General features: G+C 45.2%; 1 protein-coding gene across 1 annotated transcript in view; it reads left to right on the top strand.

The window, feature by feature from the left end:
• CRKL (CRK like proto-oncogene, adaptor protein) overlaps positions 1-19,734 on the top strand; it is a 33,852-nt gene extending 14,118 nt beyond the window's left edge. The window contains exons 2-3 of the mRNA XM_049790722.1: positions 8,419-8,884; positions 18,618-19,734. Of these exons, the coding sequence (XP_049646679.1) occupies positions 8,419-8,884; positions 18,618-18,752 (601 nt within the window). The 3' untranslated portion in view covers positions 18,753-19,734. The remainder of the gene's footprint in view (positions 1-8,418; positions 8,885-18,617) is intronic.
• The last annotated feature ends 1,590 nt before the right edge of the window (positions 19,735-21,324 follow it).

The following is a 21,324-nucleotide window of genomic DNA, read 5'->3' as shown; positions in this document are numbered from 1 at the left end:
TATGTGACCAACATTAAGGAAGAAGGTATACTTTTAGGTGTAGGGGGAGTTAATTGACTACTCAGAGCAAATCAAAGTATTGCTGAGAATTTCTCACATATTACAACATTAATTTTTTGTTTTTGCTTTTGTTTGGCCATACCCAGCGGTGCTCAGGGTCTTCTCCTGGCTCTGCACCTAGGAATTGTTCCTGGCAGGCTCTGGGGACCATATGGGGATACTGGGGATCAAATCCAGGTCCATCCTGGGTTAGCTGTATGCAAGGCAAACACTATTGCCGTGCTATTGCTATGGCCCCATATGAAATTGATTTTAAAAAGTACAAGGTTTGGGGGTTGGAGAGATTGCATGGAGGTAAGGCGTTTGCCTTTCATGCAGAGGGACGGTGGTTCCAATCCCAGGGTCCCATATGGTCCCCCAAGCCTGCCAGGAGAAATTCCTGAGCATAGAGCCAGAATAACTCCTGAGCACTGCCGGGTGTGACCCAAAAAACAAAAAATAAAAGTACAAGGTTTATATCTGAGCTGAAGAGGTTATGAAAGCTGAGTGAAAAAATTGAAACCCTGTTTTGGCTCCTTAATCTGTAAAATGGGGATAATAACACCATCTACCCCACAGTTTTGCTTTGAGTCCTCACGGATTTACTCTCCGTAAAGACTGCATTCACTGCGTGACAGAGGTGCCTGTCAGCTCCTTATTATTGTTGTTCTATTTTTTCTTTTTCAGATGTACTGATAGTAAGCAAAGTGACCCTTAGTTAGCAGTTGTTAATAAGTAATAAGGTCTTTGAGATTTACAATCAACTCTTAATCATCATGCCTTTCTGACTACTCTGAAGCTGGTATTTATTTTCTAGCCTTATTTGGACTTCAGGCATCCTAGGCATTTGCTCTGTGGAGCCTCATCCCTCAGCTATTTGTTTGTTTGTTGGTTGGAGGACCCCACCCAGTAGTGCTCAGTGGCAACTTGTAGTTAGGTTCTTCAGGATTACTGCTGGTATGGCTTCTGAACCATATGGTGCCAGAATTGAACCCAGGACTTAACACATTGAAGGCAAGTGCCCCACCACTGAGTCACCTTCTCCACTCTTGTATTCCATTTTAATAGATGAAGTCTTGGGGGCCAGAGAGATAGCATGGAGGTAGGGCGTTTGTCTTGCATGCAGAAGGACGATGGTTCGGATCCTGGCATCCTATATGGTCCCCTGAGCACTGCCGGTGTGATTCCCAAAAGGGGGGGGGATAGGGAGAGTTCAGTGCCTTGTGTGTGCATGTAAGCTGGCCCTAGGCATTCTGTTGTTCCCCAGGCACTGCCAGGAGTGATCTTCAAGACAGTGCTGAGAGTAGTCTATGAATACTATTGTATGTAATACACACACGTGTGCATACAAATTAAATTAATACTTTTGGAGGGTCCAAAAATAAGCAAAAGGCACGTATTTTGTCCAGTTGCAAGAATCGTCCTATGGAAAGCAATGTGGCATACATATTTTAGGCCTTGAAAGTGTTCCTACTGGAGAGACTTAGGAATGGCTCCATGGCATACATGAGACTATGTGATTTGATCCAGCAGCACTACTTTCTGGGACTCTAGTGCTGTAACAAAAGTGTACAATCTTTTCTTTTTTGTTTTTATCTTTGTTTTGGTTCACTCTGGGTAACACTCAGGGATTACTCCTTGCAGACTCTGGGGACCACATGGGATGTCGGGGATCAAGCCTGGGTCATTTGCATACAAGACAGATGCCCTACTCACGGTGCTATTGCTCCAGCCTCCAAAGTGTACACTCTTGGGCCCGGAGAGATAGCACAGCGGCGTTTGCCTTGCAAGCAGCCGATCCACGACCAAAGGTGGTTGGTTCGAATCCCGGTGTCCCATATGGTCCCCCGTGCCTGCCAGGAGCTATTTCTGAGCAGACAGCCAGGAGTAACCCCTGAGCACCGCCGGGTGTGGCCCAAAAACAAAAGAAAAAAAAAGTGTACCACAAACAGTGTGAGAAAGTCTGAGTGGTGATTGAATGAAAAGGAGAGTAGAAAAAGTATTCAGAAACCAGGAATTCATCATTGCAACAAAGCTCACAGAATAAAATGTCACCTTGCCTTAAAAGTGACTCTGGGGACCAGAGAGATAGCAGAGTAGATAAGGCATTTGCTTTATACAACAATCTCAAATGGTCACCTGAGCCCCTAAGTGATCACCAAGTGCAGAGTCAAGAGTAACCACTAGCCATTGCTTGGTGTGGCACAAAAACAAAAAAGTGACTGTGAAGATGTGGGGAAACACTTGTATGCTGTTCACAAGTATACGTAAGATTCCGAGGAAAACTTAAACTTCTGGGGATTGTTCAATGGCACAGTGTCTGCCTTACAAGTGTGAGACTGAGAATTCAATCCTGGCAGCTCTGTTTAGGGCTGCTTCCGTGCGTCAAAGTATACAGTACCTGGGGCCGGGTAGGTGGCGCTGGAGGTAAGGTGTCTGCCTTGCAAGCGCTAACCAAGGAAGGACCACGGTTCGATCCCCCGGCGTCCCATATGGTCCCCCCAAGCCAGGGGCGATTTCTGAGCACATAGCCAGGAGTAACCCCTGAGCGTCAAACGGGTGTGGCCCAAAAACCAAAAAAAAAAAAAAAAAGTATACAGTACCTGACAGCCACTATATTTGAGCATTATGACGAAAATGTTTAACCACAAATGAGCAGTACTCAACTAGCATGTGTGAGCATCACAAATAAGAAAAAGAATACTAGGGGGCCTAAGAGAATCCATGGAGGTAGGGCATTTGCCTTGCATGCAGAAGGACGGTGGTTTGAATCCTGGCATCCTAGATGGTCTCCTGAGCCTGCCAGGAGCAATTTCTGAGCATAGAGCCAGGAGTAATCCCTGATCCCTGCTGGGTGTGACCCAAAAACCAAAAAGAAAAAAAAGGAAAGTATACCTGCATGTGGAAGCCATACAGTCAGGCATGTGTGTAATCCTCAGTTATTGTAACAGCAAAGGAAAAGGAAGACTGGAGCTATTGCAATGAGAGGGGAAAATGGGTGAAGGATAATTGTAATTACAGTTGGGACAAGAGCTATGGTGTTTTTGTTAAATGTTGTAATATGGTGGGTGACTTTTTTGTGTCTGTTTTTTGGGTTACACTGGGCAGTGCTCAGGGATTACTTCTGGCTCTACACTCAGGAATTGCTCCTGGTGGGCCCAGGGGACTGTAATGAATCCTGGGCATTGAACCCAGGCCAATTAGTAGCACAGCAAGTGCCTTATCCACTGAACTATAACTCCAGCCGAATTGGTGACATTTGGGGGGAAGGTTGGGGTGATGCCCAGTGGTACTCAGGGCTTACTCCAGGCTTTGCTCAAGCATCGCTCCTGATGGTGCCCCGGGAACTACATGTTGTACTGGGGATTGAACCAGGATTGGTCATATAAAAATTTAGCATTTTAGTGAGGCGGAACGATAGCACAACGGTAGAGAGTTTGCCTTACACGTGGCCAACACAGGACAGACCCGGTTTGATTCCCAGCATCCCATATGGTCCCCCGAGCCTAGCAGGATTGACTTCTGAGTGTGACCCAAAAACCAAAAAAAAAAAAAAAAAAATAAAATAAATAAATAAATAAATAAATAAATAAAGTTAGCATCTTAATTCCTATAGTCTCCATTTGGGGGAGGGGGTTTTTAGGCTACACCCAGCAGCACTCTGGGTTACTCCTGGCAGGCTTAGGGGACCATATAGGATGCCGAGAATAGAACCTGATTCCATTAAGGGTTGACCACATTTAAGGCAAATGCCTCCTTACTGCTGTGCTATCACGCAGGCCCCAGTCCCTGTATTCTCTCTGGCACCTATTGGTAACACTTTCTACTATTACAAGTGAATTTCAACAATAAGAGCCCACACTGTTATAGCAAATAACTTATTTGATCTTTAGTTGGAGAAGAGAAAAAATCTGAAATCCAAAAAGGGCTAGAGTGGTGGCACAAGCCGTAGGACATTTGCCTTGCATGTGCTAACCTAGGACAGACCACAGTGGATCGTGGTTCAATCCCTTGGCATCCCATATGGTCCCCCAAGCCAGGAGCAATTTCTTAGCACATAGCCAGGAGTAACCCCTGAGTGTCATGGGGTGTGGTCCCCCCAAAAAAAGATCCAAATAAGTAAACATATTTTGGGGGCCAACAGAGAAATAATACCAAGCCAGTGAGGACTAGATTTATTGCAGTCTTCTTTTTGCTTCACGGCCTCTCTCTGCTATGTGGTGTATATGTCCTTCCAAAGACAGTACTGCATTCTTTATTCTCCGGAACCCAATCCACTAGGGTGGGGGAAGGTCCTATCCAGGTGGGCTTTCAAAGGGAGAGGTTGCTGGGAAGAGGAGTTGGGGAAACACCTTTGTTTAGGATTTCAGCTAGGTTCACCTTGTATCGCTCAGGTTATTCCTGGAATCACTCCTGGCAGGCTTGGGAGACCATATGGGATGCTAGGGAATCAAACCCAAATCAGCTGCATGAAAGCAAGAACCCTACCTGCTGTACCTATCTATTGTTCCAGCCCGTACATCAACTCTTAAAGTGATAGAGACTAAGATGAAGGCCTGTACTTGTCACTCCAATGTGGTTTCCATAAAGGAAAAAATGATGTGGGATTAAGTGATAGTACAGTGGATTTGGGACTTTCCTTGAAGTGACCAACCCAGATTCAATCCCTCACACGCCATATGGTCCTTTGAGCTCATTAGGAGTGATCTAAGTGTAGAGCCAGAAGGAATAACCCCTGAGCGCCACCCTGTGTGGCCCAAATAACACCCCCAAAAATATTAAAGAAATCAGGACAATGGTAGGGTGATCAAATGCTCAGTTTTTTACCCCACAAACTTGGTAGTTTTATAACTTCTCAGAAAAGCTAAATTTATTATTGCTGTAATGTACTTTACAGTAGTGCTTATACTCTTTTTTGGGCCACACCTGGTGGCGCTCGGGTTACTACTGGCTTTGCGCTCAGAAATTGCTCCTGGCTTGGGGGACCATATGGGACGCTGGGGATCGAAACAAGTCTCTCCTGGGTCAGCTGCATGTAAGGTAAATGCCCTATCGCTCTGCCCCCACAAGTACATATTTTTGGGGGGGCTACACCCATTGATGCTCAGGGGTTGTTCCTGGCTATGTGCTCAGAAATTGCTCCTGGCTTGGGGGACCATATGGGACTCCAAGGGATGGAACCGTACATCATAGGCTAGCACTTGCAAGGCAGATGCCTTATGCCTAGCACCACTGCTCTGGCCTCCAAGTACCGTATTTTCCGGCGTATAAGACAACCCTTCAACCCATGAAAAACTTTTTAAAAGTAAGAGGGTGGCGGATCACTTGCCCCTGAAGCTGGAATAAGTTTCAGCATGCCGTATACCAGCATATAAAATGACTCCCAACTTTAGGAAGTTTACAGTACATTTTTTTTTTGGTTTTTTTTTTTTTTTTTGGTTTTTTTTTGGGGGGGGGGGCCACACCCGGCGGTGCTCAGGGGTTACTCCTGGCTATCCGCTCAGAAATAGCTCCTGGCAGGCACGGGGGACCATATGGGACACCGGGATTTGAACCAACCACCTTAGGTCCTGGATCGGTTGCTTGCAAGGCAAACACCACTGTGCTATCTCTCCGGGCCCACAGTACATTTTTTTTTTTTTTTTTTTTTTTTTGGTTTTTGGGCCACACCCGTTTGATGCTCAGGGGTTACTCCTGGCTATGTGCTCAGAAATCGCCCCTGGCTTGGGGGGACCATATGGGACGCCGGGGGATCGAACCGCGGTCCTTCCTTGGCTAGTGCTTGCAAGGCAGACACCTTACCTCCAGCGCCACCTACCCGGCCCCCACAGTACATATTTTTAATGAAGGCAGCACAAGTTTGATTTCCCCTATGTTTCTCCAAGCCAGATCAAACCCTGACCACGTCTAGATTTATTTATTTATTTATTTATTTATTTATTTATTTATTTATTTATTTGGTTTTTGGGTCACCTGGCAGTGCTCAGGGACTACTCCTGGCTCTACGCTCAGAAATCACCCTGCCAGGCACAGGGGACCGTATGGAATGCTGAGATTCGAACCACTATCCTATTGCATGCAAGGCAAATGCCTTACCTCCATGCTATCTCTCTGGCCCCTGGATTTATTTTTTTCTTTAAGAAGAAGGGTGGCGGGGCCGGGCGGTGGCGCTGGAGGTAAGGTGCCTGCCTTACCTGCGCTAGCCTAGGAGACGGACCGCGGTTCGATCCCCCGGCGTCCCATATGGTCCCCCAAGCCAGGAGCGACTTCTGAGCGCATAGCCAGGAGTAACCCCTGAGCGTTACCGGGTGTGGCCCAAAAACCAAAAAAAAAAAAAAAAAAAGAAGAAGGGTGGACTGGACCCTGGAGAGGTGGCGCAGCAGTAGATCGTTTGCCTTGCCCTGAGCGTGACCCAAAAAACGAAAAAAATGAAAAAAAAAAAAAAAAAAAAGGATAGACTTAGAGATTGTGCTATGGTTAGGGTTCATGCTTAGCATGTGTCTCACTTACATTAGATCCCCGGTAAACGTAGTCCGTCCCCTTAGCATTGCTGTATACAGCTCCTAGGATCCCATGCACCACCAGGTGTTGCCTTGTTAATCCTCAGCACAAGGTAAAAGAACACTTATTTTTTTATTTTTTATTATTATTATTATTATTATATATTTTTTGGGTTTTGGGTCACACCCGGCAGTGCTCAGGGGTTACTCCTGGCTCTATGCTCAGAAATCACCCCTGGCAGGCACGGGGCACCATATGGGATGCCGGGATTCGAACCACCATCCTTCTGCATGAAAAGCAAATGCCTTACCTCCATGCTATCTCTCTGGCCCTGTAAAAGAATATTTGATTTTGTTCGTTGGTTTTGTTTTTTAGACCACACCCATTGACTCTAAGGGGTTACTCCTGGCCCTGCTCAGCAATCACTTGGCAGGCTCAGGGGACCTTATGGGATGCTGGGCATCAAACACAGATTGGCTGCATGCAAGACAAACATCTTCCCCATAGTGTTTATCACTTCAACCCCGTCTTTATTTTTGTTACTTGGTGCTGGGGCTTATTGAACACCAAACGTAAGTCAAAGTGATCTCTGAGTGTAGGGCCAGGAGTAAGCAATGACCACCGCTTGGTGTAACCCTCCTGTGTTTTTTTGTTGTTGTTGTTGTTGTTTTTTTGGTTTGTTTTTTTGGTTTTTGGGCCACACCTGGCGATGCTCAGAGGTTACTCCTGGCTGTCTGCTCAGAAATAGCTCCTGGCAGGCACCGGGGACCATATGGGACACCGGGATTCGAACCAACCACCTTTGGTTCTGCATCAGCTGCTTTGCAAGGCAAACGCCGGTGTGCTATCTCTTCGGGCCCCTCTCCTGGTTTTTTTGTTGTTGTTTTGGTGCAGCACAACATACCCAGTTGTGCTCAGTGCTTGTCACCTGCTCTGTACTCAGGAATCACTCCTGGTGGGGCTCAGGGACTAAGTGGGATGCTGGGAATTGAACTCAGATTGGCTGCATGCAAGGCAAGTACCTTACTCAATGCACATCTTAAGTTCCACAAAAACATTTTTTTAAAAGATATATTTAGGGGGCAGGTGATAAAAAAAAAAATTTTGTTTCATTTTGTTTTGGGTTTTTTTGTGTCACACCCAGTGGAGAATAGGGGTTACTCCTGGCTCTGCGCAGAGAAATAGTTGCTGCCAGGCTCGGGGGACCATATGGGAAGCCGGAAATCGAACTACCGTCCTTCTGCATGCAAGGCAAACACCTTACCTCCGTGCTATCTCTCCAGCCCCTGTGCCCTTTTTTTGGGCCACACCCAGTGATGCTCAGGGGTTACTCGTGGCTGTGTGCTCAGAAATCGCTCCACTTGGGGGACCATATGGGATGTTGGGGTATCGAACCGTGGTCCAACCTAGGTTAGCGCTTGCAAGTAAGATGCCTTTATCGCTAGCACCACCGCTTCGCCCCCTTCCCTTTTATTTGTTTGTTTGTTCGTTTATTTATTTATGGATTTTTGGGTCACACGACAGCACTCGGGTTATTCCTGACTCTCCGCTCAGAAATCGCTCGTGGCAGGCTCAGAGGACCATATGGGATGCCGGGGACTTGAACCACTGTCTTTCTGCATGCAAGGCGAATGCCCTACCTCCATGCTGTCTCTCCGCCGCCCCCACCTTCCCTTTTATTTTTATGGTTTGTGGGGGGCTACACTTTGCTGTGACCAGGGCTTTCTCCTCTGTACTCAAAAATCACAGCTGGGGTACCATAAGGGATTCTATACTGTTACTCCATCCCTAAAATATGTGCTTTTTACAGAAACATAATACCATTTATATATAATAAATTATATATTAAAATGTGAATAATTTTTTTCTCTTTTTAAGGTATCCAAGTCCACCAATGGGATCTGTATCAGCACCCAACATGCCTTCAGCAGAAGACAGTTTGGAATATGTACGGACTCTCTATGATTTCCTTGGCAATGATGCTGAAGACCTACCCTTTAAAAAGGGTGAGATCTTGGTGATAATAGAGAAACCTGAAGAACAGTGGTGGAGTGCTCGAAACAAGGATGGCCGTGTTGGGATGATTCCTGTCCCTTATGTGGAAAAGCTTGTGAGATCATCACCACATGGAAAGCATGGGAATAGGAATTCCAACAGTTACGGGATCCCAGAGCCTGCTCATGCATATGCTCAACCTCAGACCACAACTCCTCTACCTACGGTTTCCAATACTCCTGGGGCCGCAATCAATCCCTTGCCTTCCACCCAGAATGGACCTGTCTTTGCAAAAGCAATTCAAAAAAGAGTACCCTGTGCTTATGATAAGACCGCCTTGGCATTGGAGGTAATATCTTATTAAAATCCAGTTCTTTGTGTCTTTTGATGTTTTTTGTTTTGTTTTGTTTTGGTTTGGTTTTTGGGCCACACCCGTTTGACGCTTAGGGATTACTCCTGGCTATGCGCTCAGAAATCGCCCCGGCTTGGGGGGACCACATGGGACGCCGGGGGATCGAACCACTGTCCGTCCTATGCTAGCGCTTGCAAGGCAGACACCTTACCTCTAGCGCCACCTTCCCGGCCCCATCATTTGATGTTTGAGTTGTGGGTTGGGGTTGGAGAATCAAGGTGTGATAGACTTTGCAGTGGTACTCAGGAGCTACTCCTAGATTTGTGCTTAGGGATCACTCCTAGCAGTACTTGAGGGACCATATGTGTATATAGTGCTGTGGATGAAACTCTGGTTTACCACATATAGGGCAAACACTTTAATCCCCTGTGATTTGTTTGTTTGAACATATCCAGCAATGTTCTGGGGAGACATGGAGCCAGTGATTGACCCCTGAGCTCCATTATGTTGTAATGTATGCCCTTTGAGCTTTCTCTCAGACCCTTAGGTTTTGTTTGTTTGTTTTTTGTCTTTGTTTTTGTTTTTTTGTTTTTGTTTTTTTTTTTTAGGCCAAACCTGGCAGTTCTCATGAGTTACTCCAGGCTCTGCGCTCAGAAATCACTCTTGGCAGGCTCAGGGGAACATATGGAATGCTGGGGATCTAACCAGGATATTTTTAGATCTGCCATGTGCAAGGCAAACGCCCTATTGCTGTGCTATCGCTCCAACCCCTTAGTTTTTGTTTTTAATTTCATTTCTACAAAGAAATGACTATTAAGGTATAGTCACAGGTATATCGTAGGCATTCCAGTTCCACATGCTTTTTTTATCCTTTACTATTTCTTCATTCTCATAAGTTCTTAGCCTCAATACTCTTACTATTCCTAAAGTCTCAGGGACTTAATCTTACAGTGCTTTCTGTCCCCCAGTATGGAATATTATGGTTAAGATCCAAAACCTAGAAATGCCATTAAAATTTAGAGACATAGTCACTTGTGCAGTTCAGTATTTCTATTCTAGCATTATGATCAATTAAGGAGAAAGTAATAGTAAAACCATCATAGTCCAGGATGCAGTTTTGCTCTAGAGGTTTTGTATTGCATATTAAGGCCCTGATTTTCAGGTGGTTTTTTTTTTGGGGGGGGGGGGGCCCACACCTAGCAGTGCTCAGGATTTACTTCTGGCTCTGCACTTAGGGATCACTGCTGGCTGAGCTCAGGGAAACAGGAATCAAATCTGAATCATTCACATGCAAGACAAGGACCCCACTGTGTTATTAATGTAGTCCCAGGTTCAAGTGTTTAAAAAATCCTCAGAATGGGAGAGTGGCAGGGCGTTTGCATTGCAAGCAGCTGATCCAGGACTGACGTTGGTTCCAAACCAGCATCTCAAATGGTCCCCCGTGCCTGCCAGGAGCGATTTCTGAGCACAGAGCCAGGGGTAACTCTTGAGCGCTTCTGGGTATGGCCCAACCACCCTTCAAATTTTATTCAAACCTTGGGCCCAAGTACAGTACATTAGGTAATGTACTTTCTTTGCATGATTTGAACACCAATATCCCATGTGGTCTACCCAGATCTGCCAGCGTAATTCCTGAATATGGAGCCAGGAGTAACCCTTGAGTGTAACCCAGGTATGTTTCCCCGAAAATAAACAAAATAATTTCTTATGAAAATTATGATACTATAGGGGCCGGGCGGTGGCGCTAAAGGTAAGGTGCCTGCCTTGCCTGCGCTAGCCTTGGACGGACCACGGTTCGATCCCCCGGTGTCCCATATGGTCCCCCAAGCCAGGAGCAACTTCTGAGCACATAGCCAGGAGTAACCCCTGAGCATTACCGGGTGTGGCCCAAAAACCAAAAAAAAAAGAAAAAAGAAAATTATGATACTACAAGATGGTCATGTGCTGCATTACAGGGTTTTTATTTTGTTTTTCTTTTTGGGCTACACTCTGTGACACTCAGGGCTACACTCTGTGACACTCAGGGACTACACCTGGCTATGCATTCAGAAATCTCTCCTGGCTCAGGGGACCATATGGGACATCAGGGATCAAATCAAGATCCGTCCTGGATCTGCCATGTGCAAGGCAAAGTCCCTACCTCTGTGCTGTCACTCTAGCCTCCACATAACAGTTTTAGTCAACAGCCATGTATATGCAGTGATTCTAAAATTTCTTTTGTCTAATATTGCTGTAGCTATCATAACATTGTAATCATCAACATCACAGTATTTTACCCTGGAAGTAGCATTATATATCTCGTGTTTGCCTCCTTTTTATCTATTGTTTGTTTTTTACCTTATTGCCCAGCAGTGACTAGTCATTGCTCCTTGCAGGCTCTTGACTCTTACCTGGTTTGGTTTGGTTTTTGGGCTACACTTGACAGCATTCAGTTTACTCCTGGCTCTGCACTCAGAAATTGCTTCTGGCAGGCTTGAGAGACCATATGAGATGCCAGGGAGCGAACCTGGGTCTGTCCCAGGTTGGCAAAAGTGCCCTTCTGCTGTGCTATCACTCTGACCCCAGACTCGACTCTTTGCAGGCTTGGGGGACCACACAGGATGTCAGGAATCAAACTGGGTGGACCATGTATAAGTTATTGCCTTACCTGCTACACTATCATTTTGTTCCCCCCCCCCAACCTACCTCTTAATATTATATTTCCTTGTGCGTAATTTAAAATGTTCATTTTGGCTCCCAAGAGTAGAAAATCCACTGGTAATGTTAACTATACAATAACAAAATAACAAAAAACTAATAACACATTTCTCAAAACATATCGCCATAATTAAGTGACATGTAACTGTACAATTTGAATATTTGATCACTGAGCCATGTTTCTTCTAATGAAGCATTGCCTTTAAAATACTCTGTTGGGGCCGGAGAGATAGCATGAAGGTAAGGCATTTGCCTTGCATGAAGGAGGTCGGTGGTTCGAATCCCGGCATCCCATGTGGTTCCCCTGAGCCTGCCAGGAATGATTTCTGAGCATAGAACCAGGAGTAACCCCTGAGCACCGCTGGGTATGACCCAAAAACCAAAAAAAAAAAAAACAACTCTGTTTTTTGGGGCCAGAGCAATAGCACAGCATTAAGGTGTTTGCCTTGCACACAGCTGACCAAGGACAGACCGAGGTTCGATCTCCCGGTGTCCCATATGGTCCCCCCAAGCCAGGAGCAATCTCTTGAGTGCATAGCCAGAGTAACCCCTGAGCGTCACCGGGTGTGGCCCAAAAACAAAAAGAAAGGATAAAATATTTTGATGTTTTTGGCCACACCTGGTGAGGCTCAGAAGTTACTCCTAGTCCTACACTTAGGAATTGCTCTTTTTTTTTTTTTTTTTGGGTCACACCCGGCAGCGCCCAGGGATTACTCCTGGCTTCATGCTCAGAAATTGCTCCTGGCAGGCTCGGGGGACCATATGGGACGCCGGGATTCGAACCGATGACCTTCTGCATGAACGCCTTACCCTCCATGCTATCTCTCCGGCCCCCTTTTTTTTTTAAACCCCACCCAGGAATTACTCTTGGTGGTACTTGGGGAATCATATGAGATACTAGGAATTGAATCTGGATCAGCTTCAGGCAAGCACCCTACTTACGTTATTTCTTTAGTACCGAATCGCCTTTTTTCAAGACTCTAAATCTGGGGGGGGGGGGTGTTCATTGTAGAGCCACTTGCCTTGAATTGTAAAGCCCTGGTTTTGATTCCTAACACAACTTCAACATTTGGGGGGTGGGCACACTCGGTGATGCTCAGGGATTATTCCTGGCTATGCACTCAGAAATCACTCCTAGCTTGGGTAACCATATGGGGCGCCTGGGATTGAACCCTGGTTTGTCCTAGGTTAGCATGTTTAAGGCAGACAGACACCCTATGCTTGCACAAACCGCTCTGGCCCCTCAACATTATTTTTTAAACTTTTTTTTTTTTGGTTTTTGGGCCACACCCGGCGATGCTCAGCAGGGGTTACTCCTGGCTGTCTGCTCAGAAATAGCTTCTGGCAGGCATGGGGGACCATATGGGACACCGGGATTCGAACCAACCACCTTTGGTCCTGGACCGGCTGCTTGCAAGACAAACACCGCTGTGCTATCTTTCCGGGCCCTAAACTTTTTTTTTTTTTTTAATTAGAAATATTTAAGCATCAAGGGGCCGGAGAGATACCTCAGCAGCGTTTGCCTTGTAAGCAGCAATCCAGGACCTAAGGTGGTTGGTTCGAATGCCGGCGTCCCATATGGTCCCCCGTGCCTGCCAGGAGCTATTTCTGAGCAGATAGCCAGGAGTAACCCCTGAGCACCACTGGGTGTGGCCCAAAAACAAAAACAAAAAAATATTTAAGCATCATGATTTGTAGTTGGGTTTCAACATTTTTTTATTGTTTGTTTTTTGTTTTGTTTTTTAACATTTTTTTGGGCTAACCTGGCAGTGCTCAGGGATACTATGAGATACCAGGGTTCAAACCCAGGTTCATTCAGGTCAGCCTCATGCAAAGCAAGTGCCCTCCTTCTTTGCTATCACTCTGGCCCCTGATTTTTGTTTAGTTTTGGTTTTGGTTTTTGGGCCACAACCGTTGATGCTCAGGGGTTACTTCTGGCTATGTCCTTAGAAATCGCTCCTGGCTTGGGACCATATGGGAATCGAACCAAGGTCCATCCTAGGCTAGTGCTTGCAAGGCAGACGCCTTACCTCTAGCGCCACCACTCCAGGTCCCCTTTTTTGGGGGGTGGGGTCACACCCGCAGCGCTCAGGGGTTACTCCTGGCAGGCGTTACTCCTGGCAGGCGTAGGGAACCATATGGGATGCCGGGATTCGAACCACTGTCATTCTGCATGCAAGGCAAATGTCCTACCTCCATGCTATTTCTCCGGCTCCTGAGTTATTTATTTTTGCTTTATTTTTTGGGCCTCTCCTGGTTGTGCTCAGGAGTTCTACTGACTGACTTCACTCGGATAGCTTCTGATGGATTCTGGAGATTGTGGGATTGAACCTGGGTCAGCCATGCCTGAGCATGGCAAACACCTTAACCCCAACCTCACCTTTCTTTTCTTTTCTTTTCTTTTCTTTTCTTTTCTTTTCTTTTCTTTTCTTTTCTTTTCTTTTCTTTTCTTTTTGAGTCTGATGATTTCTTCATTATGTTCACTGTAGAGTAGTAGTGAGTATATTTTAGGAACCAGGATCTGGGAAGGACTGGGTTATTTTTTTACTTCCCAGTTGAAGAGTTGGGTAGAAAGAAAGAAAAGAAGCTGGGAAAAAATTCCCATATTTTAGTTTTATTTTGGTGGAAGAGGTGGGAGGGACTTGGTGTTGTTGGATAAATCCTTACCCAGCAGTATTTGGTTGAATCCTAATTTTATACTTAGGAGTCACTTCTAGAGGTGCTCATTCCATGGACTTTTTACAATGGTCCTGAGACACATGTATAAGTGGAATAGAGATGACCGTTGACAAATTTCATTTCCCATTCTTTACATTTAGATGAGACTTTATAGCATAAATGAATATTTTTATTAATGTATTATCTTCTAAGATGGTCAGAATAGTGTTGTCTGTCTTATGTTGTTAAAAGAAGTCTCTCTTAGGACTGTTGCAATTAGGTTAGCGGGAAAAGAATTAAAATTAAAACGAGAAAGGTGAGACAAGTAGGACAAAATGTGCCAGTAATTGAAGCTCTCTTATTCCCCTTGGTAGTATTACAGGAGAACAGTGAAGTAGATTAACTTTATTTCTTCTTATATTAGTGTTATAGGGTTTTTAACCCATAGAACTTGATTTACAAAAAAGTAAAGAGGTGTGTATCTGGGCCGGAGAGATAGCATGGAGGTAAAGCATTTGCCTTGCATGCAGAAGGACAGTGGTTCGAATCCTGGCATCCCATATGGTCCCCCGAGCCTGCCAGGAGCGATTTCTGAGCCTAGAGCCAGGAGTAACCCCTGAGTGCTGCCAGGTGTGACCCTCCCCAAAATCTTTCCCTTCCACCTGGTGTTGGGAGAATCAAACTCAGGGCCTCAGACTATGCAAGATAAGTAATACTCTATTGCTAGTCAGTCTTCATCCCCATCCCTTAAAAAATATTCCAGACAGGCCCTTATTTTGCCTTTTTTTTCTAGCTTACTATTTTCAAAAAGTGAGTTATCCTGGGGCTAGAGCAGTGGCACAAGTGGTAGGGCATTTGCCTTGCATGTGCTAACCTAGGACAGACCGAGGTTCAAATCCCCGGTGTGCCATATGACCTCCTGAGCCTGCCAGGAGCAATTTCTGAGTGTATAGCTAGGAGTAACCCCCGAGCATTTTTGGGTGTGGCCCAAAAACCAAAAAAAAAAAAAAAAAAAAGGAATGATAAAAAGTGAGTTATCCTTTGGAATTTTATCTGAAGGAAAATACTTGGCATCTTTGTAAAGTAAATGTCAGACCGTAACATATTTCTATGTACTTGGAGTGTTAGAACTAGAATTCTAGTAAACAGGTAAGACCCTACAAGAAAATTCTCTTATAAGGAGGCAAGCATACCTGGCTCAGCACTCAGAAATTTTTGTTTTGTTTTGTTTTTCGGGCCACACCCATTTGATGCTCAGGGGTTACTCCTGGCTAAGAGCTCAGAAATTGCTCCTGGCTTGGGTGGACCATATGGGACGCCAGGGGATCAAACCATGGTCTCGATCTTTCCTTGGCTAGCACTTGCAAGGCAGACACCTTACCTCTAGTGCCACCTTGCCGGCCCCAGCACTCAGAAATTACTACTCATGGTACTTAGAGGATGCGAGAGAACTAGTCCAGGTTGGCCTCAGGCAAAGGCAAACATACTATCATCCACTGTGCTATTGCTCCGGACAAAATTTTTGTTTTGTTTTGTTTTTTGCCATACTGGAGATGCTCAGGAGTTACTCCTGGCACTGCACTCAGGAATTACTTTACTATTGATGGTGTTCAAGGGACTATATGGGATGATGCCGAGATCAAACTTGGGTTGGCTGTATACAAGGCATATGCCCTACTCACTGTACCATCCACTCCAGCCCTATAGAAGAAAATTCTTTTTTTTTTTTTTTTTTTTTTTTTGGTTTTTAGGTCACACCCGGCCGTGCTCAGGGGTTACTCCTGGCTCCATATTCAGAAATGGCTCCTGGCAGTCTCGGGGACCATATGGGATACCGGGATTCGAACCAACCACCTTTGGTCCTGGATCGGCTGCTTGCAAGGCAAACGCCGCTGTGCTATCTCTCCGGCCCCAGAAGAAAATTCTTTTTATTTTATTTTATTTTGTGGTTTTTGGGTCACACCTGGTAGTGCTCAGGGGAATCTCCTGGCTCCATGCTCAGAAATCGCACTTGGCAGGCACGGGGGGCCATATGGGAAGCCGGATTTGAACTGATGACCTTCTGCATGAAAGGCAAACGCATTACCTCCATGCTGTCTCTCCAGCCCCAGAAGAAAATTCTTAACATTGAGGGAATCTTTTCCAAAAGTACATCATTGACCAGACAAGAATGTTTGGAGCATTGATCCTAGTATGATTATAAAATAATCTGTATGGAAAGTTGTGTTCTAACACAGTGGAGAAGCAATAAATAAAACAAAGATCATGGGAGCCAGGGTGATAGCACAGCAGGTAGGGCTCGTGCCTTGCACACAGCTGACCTGGGTTCAATCCCCAGCATCTCATATGGTCCCTAGAACCTGCCATGAGTGATTTCTGAGCCCAGAGCCAGTAGTTACCCCTTAGCACCACCTGATATGACCCCAGAACCAAAACAAGAGAACATGGACATTGTAGCCACAATTTGGCTTTCCTGGGGTGGGAGAGGTGGTGCTAGAGGTAAGGTTGTGAGTTACAAATTACAAACTCTTTCTGTTTTTGTATTGAGTATACAGTAAACCAGGGGTGTCGAAACAAGTTTGACACAAAGAGCCAAAATTTTAAACTGAGAGAGTCAGAGAGCCACACCACACAGTGACCCACCAAAACAGACAAACAAAAGCATATAATTTTAACAATAATCTTTTAAACACATACTGCATTTTGCCATTTTGAGTGAGGGTCAAAATGCTGCAGTGATGGTGAGGGTGTGCTACGTCCTCCACACTAAGAACTAACGGCAAGATGTGACCCAACAGGTGACACACGGGTTCCCCTCCCACCCTGGGGGCAGGACTCTGTGCTCAGAGATCTCTCCTCAGAGGTCCCTCCTCAGAAGCAGCATAACAAAATCCAAACTTGGCAAAGAGCCACAGAACAAAACGGGCCAGAGAGATAGTATAGCAGTGTTTGCCTTGCAAGCAGCCAATCCATGACCTAAGGTGGTTGGTTCGAATCCCGGCATCCCATATGGTCCCCCGTGCCTGCCAGGAGTGGCCCCTGAGCAACGCCGGGTGTGGCCCAAAAAACAAAAACAAAAAACAAAGAATAGTTGCCTTTTTCCCAATGACTACAGAATGGACAAGGAATGGACTAGTTGGTGAGCTGGCATGATCAGAGGTCTTGTTGACAGTAGTTACAGCCATGCATTAAAAAAAAAAAAAAAAACCCTGGGGCCTGGAGAGATAGCACAGCGGTGTTTGCCTTGCAAGCAGCCGATCCAGGACCAAAGGTGGTTGGTTCGAATCCCGGTGTCCCATATGGCCCCCCGTGCCTGCCAGGAGCGATTTCTGAGCAGAGAGCCAGGAGTAAGCCCTGAGTGCCTAACCCTTGAGCACCGCCCGGTGTGACGCAAAAACCAAACAAACCTTTCTTGGGGCTGGAGCTGTGGCGCAAGTGGTAAGGTGCATAGCCAGGAGTAACCCCTGAGTGTCACCAGGTGTGGCCAAAAAACTAAAAAAAAACTTTTCTCATTTCATATGACATTTTCTTAGCATTCACTTTGGAGTTAGTAGTATATGATGAATGGGAAAAGAGCTGATTTGAACTAGGAGCTGCTTTACTTAACACACTAGCTGAGGAAAGCAGCTAATACAACTGGGCTTATATTAACATTATATGTCCTTGTCACCTCTAAGAAAATGAATCCTATAAAATTTACAGGTTCTGGGTCGGATAGATAGCACAGCAGTAGGGCTTTTGCTTTCTTTGTACACAGCCGACCCAGGATGGACCTAGGTTTAATTTCCATCTTCCCTTATGGTCCCCCAAGCCTGCCAGGAGCGATTTCTGAGCACAGAGCCAGGGGTAACCTCTACGCACTTCGGGGTCTGGTCCCCAACCCCTGCCCCAAAGTTAGTTTCCAATGGGCAGGAGACTAAGATGGGCAGAGCATTTGCCTTGCACACAGCTGTCCCAGGTTTTATTCCTGGCATTCCATCACTCTGAGTGCAGACCCAGGAGTATAGATAGGTGTGGTCCCAAAATCAAATAAATAAAATATACAGGTTTAGGGCTAGAAAGGTAGTTTAAGGGTTAGAACACTTGCTTTTCATACAACTGACCTTTGTTGAATCTCCAACACCCCATTTGGTCCCATTTGAGCACCACTGGTGCTATAGTCCCAAAGCTAAGTGTACTGATTCCTCTGGATAGGTTTCATATGATTTTTTTGTTGTTGTTGGTTTGGGTTTGGTTGGGATTGGAATGTGCAAGGCAAATGCTCAGCCCAAAGTACTATTGTTCTGGCCCCAATACTGTATGTGATTTAATGTAAATCTTTTTTTTTAGTTTGCAGAAAAATGATTGATCCTGTCTGCTTTCTCTATTCTTGCAGGTTGGTGACATTGTGAAAGTTACAAGGATGAATATAAATGGCCAATGGGAAGGCGAAGTGAATGGGCGGAAAGGGCTTTTCCCCTTTACACATGTTAAAATCTTTGACCCTCAAAACCCAGAGGAAAATGAGTGATTATTATCGCCCTGTTTCCTGCTGCTTCTTTGTTCTGCTTGTCATAGTCTCCTTTGAAGTGGGAAAGCATCCTCTCAAAGGCAGGCGATACTGCATTGCCAATGTCCAGCTTTCTGCAGACTGGCAGTTTCATACACATTTGGAATGCACACAGTGACTGCCTCTGATGTATCATAGTCGTATTGTCAAAAAACAGCCAGTTGTAGAATTCTTTGTTTCATAAACTGGAAATGCTGGTGGAAGCACACAAGTGAAGAGAAGTTGACAAGGAATGGATCTTTTCTTGTCATCACTACTCTATTAGTGTTGTGATCGATTCTGTCATGATCATCAAAGAACCCTTGAGGCCATGGCAAGACACTGCATTGGTGTTCCACAAAACAAAGACCCAGCCACCATTTTGTTCTCCCTTTGAATAACAAGTGAACCTTACACAGGGAATTCTGTGGTCCAAAATTCCCTGGATCTGATGCCCTGATCTGAATTTCTTTCCTCCTTTTCATTTGGTTTTGGAAGATGTAATTAATTAGACTTGAGCATTCTAAATAGTTTTGTTTTTACATAGTATGTTGGACTTCTGTGATATTACAAGGAGCAACCTGTGCCTCTGGACATCTAACCTATAGCTGCTGTAACATGAGGAATATGAAAAACAATCCTGAAGCAGAGGCCTTTATTCTCTTAGTTGCTGGTCTTACCTTGTTTTGCCATGTTGCAAACAACACAAAACTCAGCAGAGCTGGAATCCAGTCTGTATGCTTAGTCTCTTAGATTACATTTTCCCTCGAGCATCATTGGTGTGTGTATGGGGTGATTTGGGGAGTCTTTGCTTACCTTGTTTGTTAATGGCAGGGAGTATTTGGCCAGTTTCCTATTTATCATGTTAGTAAATGCACCCTTTTAAAGTAATAGAATTTCTTTTAAAAGTCAGTTAAAAACATTTTTTAATTCATTAATAAATGTTCCGCTTCATTAAAACCCACATTAGTTTGGGGCAGGCGAGGTGGCACTAGAGGTAAGGTGTCTGCCTTGCAAGCGCTAGCCAAGGAAGGACCACGGTTCGATCCCCCAGCGTCCCATATGGTCCCCCAAGCCAGGGGCAATTTTCTGAGCGCCAGGAGTAACCCCTGAGCATCAAATGGGTGTGGCCCAGGAAAAAAAACAAAAACATTAGTTCACCATGCTGCCAGAAAAACATGGTACTTAATACTGATTTCAGGGCCCAGAGTGATGGATAGCACAGCGGCATTGCATTTGCCTTGCATGTGGCTGACCCTGGACAGATGTAGGTTCACTCTTTGGCATCCCATGTGGTCCCCTGAGCCTGCCAGGAGCGATTTATGAGTACAGAGCCAAGATTAACCCCTGAGTGCTGCCAGGTGTGGCCACCCCCCCAAAAAAAAAAAAAACCACCTGATTTCACAGTCTATGTATCTTATCTTGTCCCAAGGAGAGAAAATGCAAGGTGCAGAAATTAGTTAATATAATTGTTGTCTAATGTCTTGGTGACCACCACACACCATTAACCATTTGCCAGTTTGATGTTAAAATTTTCTCATTAGCTAAACAAAGTCTATTCATAGAAGTGATGTTGGGGGCCCGGAGAGATAGCACAGTGGCGTTTGCCTTGCAAGCAGCCAATCGAGGACCAAAGGTGGTTGGTTCGAATCCCGGTGTCCCATATGGTCCCCCGTGCCTGCCAGGAGCTATTTCTGAGCAGACAGCCAGGAGTAACCCCTGAGCATCGCCGGGTGTGGCCCAAAATCAAAAACAAAAACAAAAACAGAAGTGATGTTGGTACAAATGTCACCTATTTCACATTTGCTGTACATAGATCAGAATTCTGGATCTATTTTGTGTTTATTGTCTGGACACAGGTGAAGACAGGCTTCTGCTCAGAATTAACACAGCAGACCTGGAAATGAAAATATAGCAACCAACCTAAAGTGTCATGTACTGAATATGTCTGTGCTATAACCTGGCCCTGTCTTCCAAGGCTCTTATGTTTTGAAGGTTGGAGCAGTATATTTCTGTTGAAAGCACCACCAGAATAAGCATTTTTGGACTTCTTTTTAAAATCAGTATTTTTACCAGGTAGGTAAACTGCCATATTAAAAAATCTTGAGAGTATTTTTGTGACAAAATCAATGCTGTCAATAAGAGGGTGGAAAAAAACACTGTGACTGATCATGCCTGTCTTTTTTTTGTGGGGGGGCGTAAAGATTTTCTGCTCTTTCTCACCAAGAATTGTGCCCACCTCATGCTCTAAAAGGACCTGACATTTGCAGTTCTTGGGTTTGGGCACAAGCAGGTAGCACATGTCTGGCAGGAACTCCATTCTGCCTGGAAACATTTGCCCTGCAGCCAGTGACTTAAGTACCTAATGGTGTTATCTAGCAGAAAAAGGAACATAAAAGGATGTAAACACAAAGGAACATAAAAAGGATGATGCCTTTTAAGTTCAAGTTTAGGGTCTTGAGAGAGAGTACACTGAGAAGGGCACCTACCTTGCACACAGTTAACCCAACTTCAATCCCCAGCACCCTGTGTGTTTCCCCAAACCCTACCAAGA

The sequence above is a fragment of the Suncus etruscus genome, chromosome 17 (genome assembly GCF_024139225.1).
Source record: "Suncus etruscus isolate mSunEtr1 chromosome 17, mSunEtr1.pri.cur, whole genome shotgun sequence".
NCBI lineage: Eukaryota > Metazoa > Chordata > Mammalia > Eulipotyphla > Soricidae > Suncus > Suncus etruscus.
The sequence above is the reverse complement of the archived record's forward strand: the minus strand, read 5'-3'. Positions and strand labels throughout refer to the sequence as shown.